Source organism: Cetorhinus maximus, chromosome 10 (genome assembly GCF_964194155.1).
Source record: "Cetorhinus maximus chromosome 10, sCetMax3.hap1.1, whole genome shotgun sequence".
Classification (NCBI taxonomy): Eukaryota; Metazoa; Chordata; class Chondrichthyes; order Lamniformes; family Cetorhinidae; genus Cetorhinus; species Cetorhinus maximus.
This window is the reverse complement of record NC_135888.1, coordinates 128,087,114-128,091,180: the sequence shown is the minus strand read 5'-3', so window position 1 is coordinate 128,091,180 and position 4,067 is coordinate 128,087,114. Positions and strand designations below refer to the sequence as shown.

The 4,067-nt window shown below is 47.4% G+C and overlaps 1 protein-coding gene across 1 annotated transcript; it reads left to right on the top strand.

Moving 5' to 3' along the window:
• Nucleotides 1-768: 768 nt before the first annotated feature.
• Nucleotides 769-3,652, top strand: LOC144685307 (heart- and neural crest derivatives-expressed protein 1-like). Its single transcript, XM_078549719.1, has 2 exons — nucleotides 769-1,400; nucleotides 3,008-3,652. The coding sequence occupies exons 1-2, from the start codon at nucleotides 903-905 to the stop codon at nucleotides 3,104-3,106; spliced, it is 597 nt and encodes a 198-aa protein (XP_078405845.1). The 5' UTR covers nucleotides 769-902; the 3' UTR covers nucleotides 3,107-3,652.
• The last annotated feature ends 415 nt before the right edge of the window (nucleotides 3,653-4,067 follow it).

Here is a 4,067-nt window from a genome sequence, read left to right as displayed (position 1 = left end):
TCACAATTTCTATGATGCAGCACCAAAAAAAAAACCTGCACATTGTCCTGTACCTGTCGCGGAACCGTTACCTTGAAAAGTACTGAGGATGTCCTGCTATGATGGATCACAACACTGGCCTTAAGTGTCAGAAGTACAGTATTAGCACAGTGTATTGTCACTATTAGATGGGTGGAATATAAGTCCCAATGCAGCCACCGCAATAGAATGGTGGAGTTCTGTATTGACACTGCATGAATGTTACTATGGAATTGGGTTTATATTCATCGCGACTATTGGTATGCATTCACGATGGAAAATGTGACTGAAGTTAGTAAAAAAAAAAGTTGAATTATTTCTGACTCGTTACTCCAACTCCTTTACATTTCTTCCAGTCGAGGTCTGCAGCGCTGCTGCTGATGATGATGTTACCTGTTCTCGGTTGACCCCCCGCTTGTGTCTGGTCTTATTCTGCATGTGCTTTGGAAATCCTGTCCAATGGCCCGAAAGGAAACGGTCCCAGTCTCCTCCTCCTCCTCCTCCTCCGTCGCGGCTCTTGACCCTATTGGCTTGGGTCCCACGCGACGTTATATAAAGCTGGCATTGACAGGGTTAAGCCCTTCCATAATTCGAGGGAAAGCGGGTGCTGCGGTTTGACTCGACCATCGAAATATCCCGGGCAAAGGCGGAAAGTTAGGAAGAAAAAGTGCTGGTGGTGGTCGGGTGGTGGGGAGGGGGGGGTGGGTTGTGGGGGGAGGGGGGAGGGGGGTGGGTGGGGGGGGGGGTGTTGGTGGATAAAAAAAAAATAATAACCCCCAGAGGAGATGAGGTCTCTCCGTTCCAGGTGAAAGTGGTTTCAGAAGCTGCAGTTTGGGCCCCGTGTCCCTAATTGCTGACTCCGGACTGAATCTCCATTTGAAGTCATGAGTCTGGTTGGGAGTTTCCAACATCACGCTTTAATGCACGAAGGCTTTCCATTTGCCCCGGGCAACCGCTGCCACCAGGACCATTCGTTCTTCCAGGGCTGGGTCCTCAACCAGGGGGAGATGTCTCCCGATTACCCCACGCCGCCTTCCTACAGCTCCGAGTTCGCAGGGATTAACGGCGGGGCGCAGGAGGCGGGCCGCTTTGCCGTGGCCCCGGAGAGACTCCCCGGCAGGCGGCGGGGAGTCACGGTACCGCGGAAGGAGCGGCGCCGGACCGAGAGCATCAACAGCGCCTTCGCCGAGTTGCGGGAATGCATCCCCAACGTGCCCGCAGACACCAAACTGTCCAAAATCAAAACGCTCCGGCTGGCCACCAGCTACATCGCCTACCTGATGGACACTCTGGCGAAGGACAGCCAGGTTGGGGAGGCGGAAGCCTTCAAAGCGGATCTGAAGAAAATGGACAGCAAGGAGGCGAAACGCAAACGGGAAACGGTAAGGGGGTATCGGGGGGCAGGGTGGGGTGGGTGGGGGGCAGAGCTGGGTAAACAGTAAACAGGGGTTTGTTCAGACCCTGGGGTTTTGACTCCCTGCTAACGGCGGGGGGGGACAGTTGAAAGTGTTAGGACATCCCTTCTGCTGTTTCTTTAACGAAACTAAGCCATTTTGCATCGAATACACGTGTTGTTGGTTCAGGCAGAGTCACAATGAATATTGGCGGGGTGGGGGACTAGTCAGTGTTGGGAGTCTGACGCCAGTGTTTGGTTCTGTAAACGTGTTCCCAAGAAAACCAGCTACAAATCTAGGGGGTAAATTAAGATCCAAAACAACGTCCCCAAAAGTACCCAAACCGAGCGGCGCGGTTCTATCAGAAAGCGGACCAAAAACCCAAATACCTGGATATATCTATGGCTGACGACTAAGTGGAAATCTTAAAACATCTCTACCAATGAATAGCTTTGGACTTGGGGGCTATTTCTATTTAATTAGCAATCAAACCAAACTAGGATTCGTCTGGTCAAACTTATAAGAAAATTCTCAACTGATTCGTTAACCTAATATTAAAAACCATTCTTACAAATTTGCTGCGTTTGGTGAAGGTCCAGAAAAGGAGGAGCTAAACTGAAATTCAACAGTTTTAAACTGATTAACTCCCCCCCCCCAAAAAAAAATAAAAGAAACTCACTGTGGTATTTCCATCAAGAAAGATAATTTTAATCCCTGAAGTTGAAATCGAAGATACTCGCGCTTGGGTCTTGAAGTGGTAGAATTATTTTGAGTCTCGCCGACCCGAATTGTAATATTTTCAGACATAATAATATTCGTTATTGTCTCAACAAAGGAGAAGCAGACCCGACTGAACCGTCGGTAATACAGGTAAACTGGGACAATAATTTGGCGAACAGAACCATTCCTCCCACCCACCCCCGCCCCCCCCAAAAAAACAATGATTGTAAAATATAAATATCAGACAGCGGTTGTAAATGTCCCGGTGAAGAGTCCACAGACTCCTGTAGGATCTTGGCACCTAAACTATCGTTGATCCATTCAGTTTAAGAATCCAGACTGGTTTTGAGTTTATTGCAACTGTTTAAAACTAGTTAGTTGTGTACAGGCTGGTTGGGTAAAATATTCCCAGTCAGGAGTTTAATTTATTTCATTTTCTGACCCGATCTCAAACATCCAGTTTCCAATTCTACAACGGATTCTATTTACACTTCCTGCTCCAGTTTTAAATGAACCTCGAGTGAACGTTTAAAATTAACCATATCTTCTCACTTACTTGACGCGCAAACCTAAGATGGACCTGTGAGGTTGCCGCGGTAAGATAACATACGTTAGATGTGGTTGTGAGCTTACACTGAATTGACAAACAAATCCACAAACAGGCCGTTCGGCCCAATTAATCCATGCTACGCACCAGCTTCCACCCACCCACCCACCCCCTCTTCACCTAACCCCATCCTCCTGCTGCTGGTCCAGCTTCCCCTCAAATGTAACACGTGTGAGTTTCTACATTAGATGGTTTTTTTTTTCTCCCCCGCTCCCCTCGATTCCTATTCAAACCCATCTCAACCCTTGTGTTGTATTTTTTTAACCAGAGTGACACCGCCCGCAGCTCCACACGAAGCAGCGACAAGAAGGCGAAGGGAAGGACTGGTTGGCCACAGCAAGTCTGGGCTCTGGAGCTGCAGCAGTGACAGCGAGACTGCAAATTTGCACAGTTTTGTTCAAACTCGGAAGACGATTGGGCTTGATCACAGGACGGCTTCCCAAAGCGAGCAGCAAACCACTACAGATGCATAAGTGCAATTTTAAATCCGTTTAAGTTAAGGACCCGTGAGCCAAGGGGAAACGTATAAAAAAAAAATATATTTCTTATCTATATTTGCAGCTAAGTTTCATTCAGTGTAAAATGACCATTCCTCAGTAAAAGGGGGTGAAGTTGGGTCTTGATCGAAGTACACTGAGTTGCCTGCAAGAATTGCCAGAGAGGGATCAGATTTCTGTAAGTGCCAACAATTCCCCTCTCGCGGTTTGTTTATTTCGACTCAAATTATTAAACAACTTATAAATGTACCAAGATTTTACTTTCTTCGATATAATTTCAGTGAAGCGACTATAATATCACACCAGAAGAGGGGAAATTACAGGTTGTGATTTCTTGACTCTATAGCCATTTCGCATTTCGTTAATGTGCGATTGTAAATTGTATTTAAATAAATAATTTTCTATTTACAATTTCACACGGTCGTCTTTGTGAACAAGACTCGCCGCTCAGGGGAAAGGGGGTCATACCCTTCGGCTATCTGGAGGTTCTTGAGTCCGACCCCCTTCACCCATTTTGCAACATTGGCCAACACTGGATTAAATCCCGAAATTACCGAGTGGTTCTTGGAGCTAACGCCGGCAGCTTTCCAAACCAAACCAAAACTGGACGAACCTGGGTCGGACTGATGGCCTCGGGAAACTTGGATCTAAAATAGTCGGCCTTCATTCATGTCATTATAACCGGCGCCAGTATCGAATCCTAGGAGGGTCACACAGTATAGAAGGAGGCCATTCGGCCCGTCTCGGTACCCGGCACTCAGCTAATCCCGCTCCCCCATCTGCAATTTCTCCCCTGCTGCTCTCTCTCCATAATAACAGATTCGGGTAACT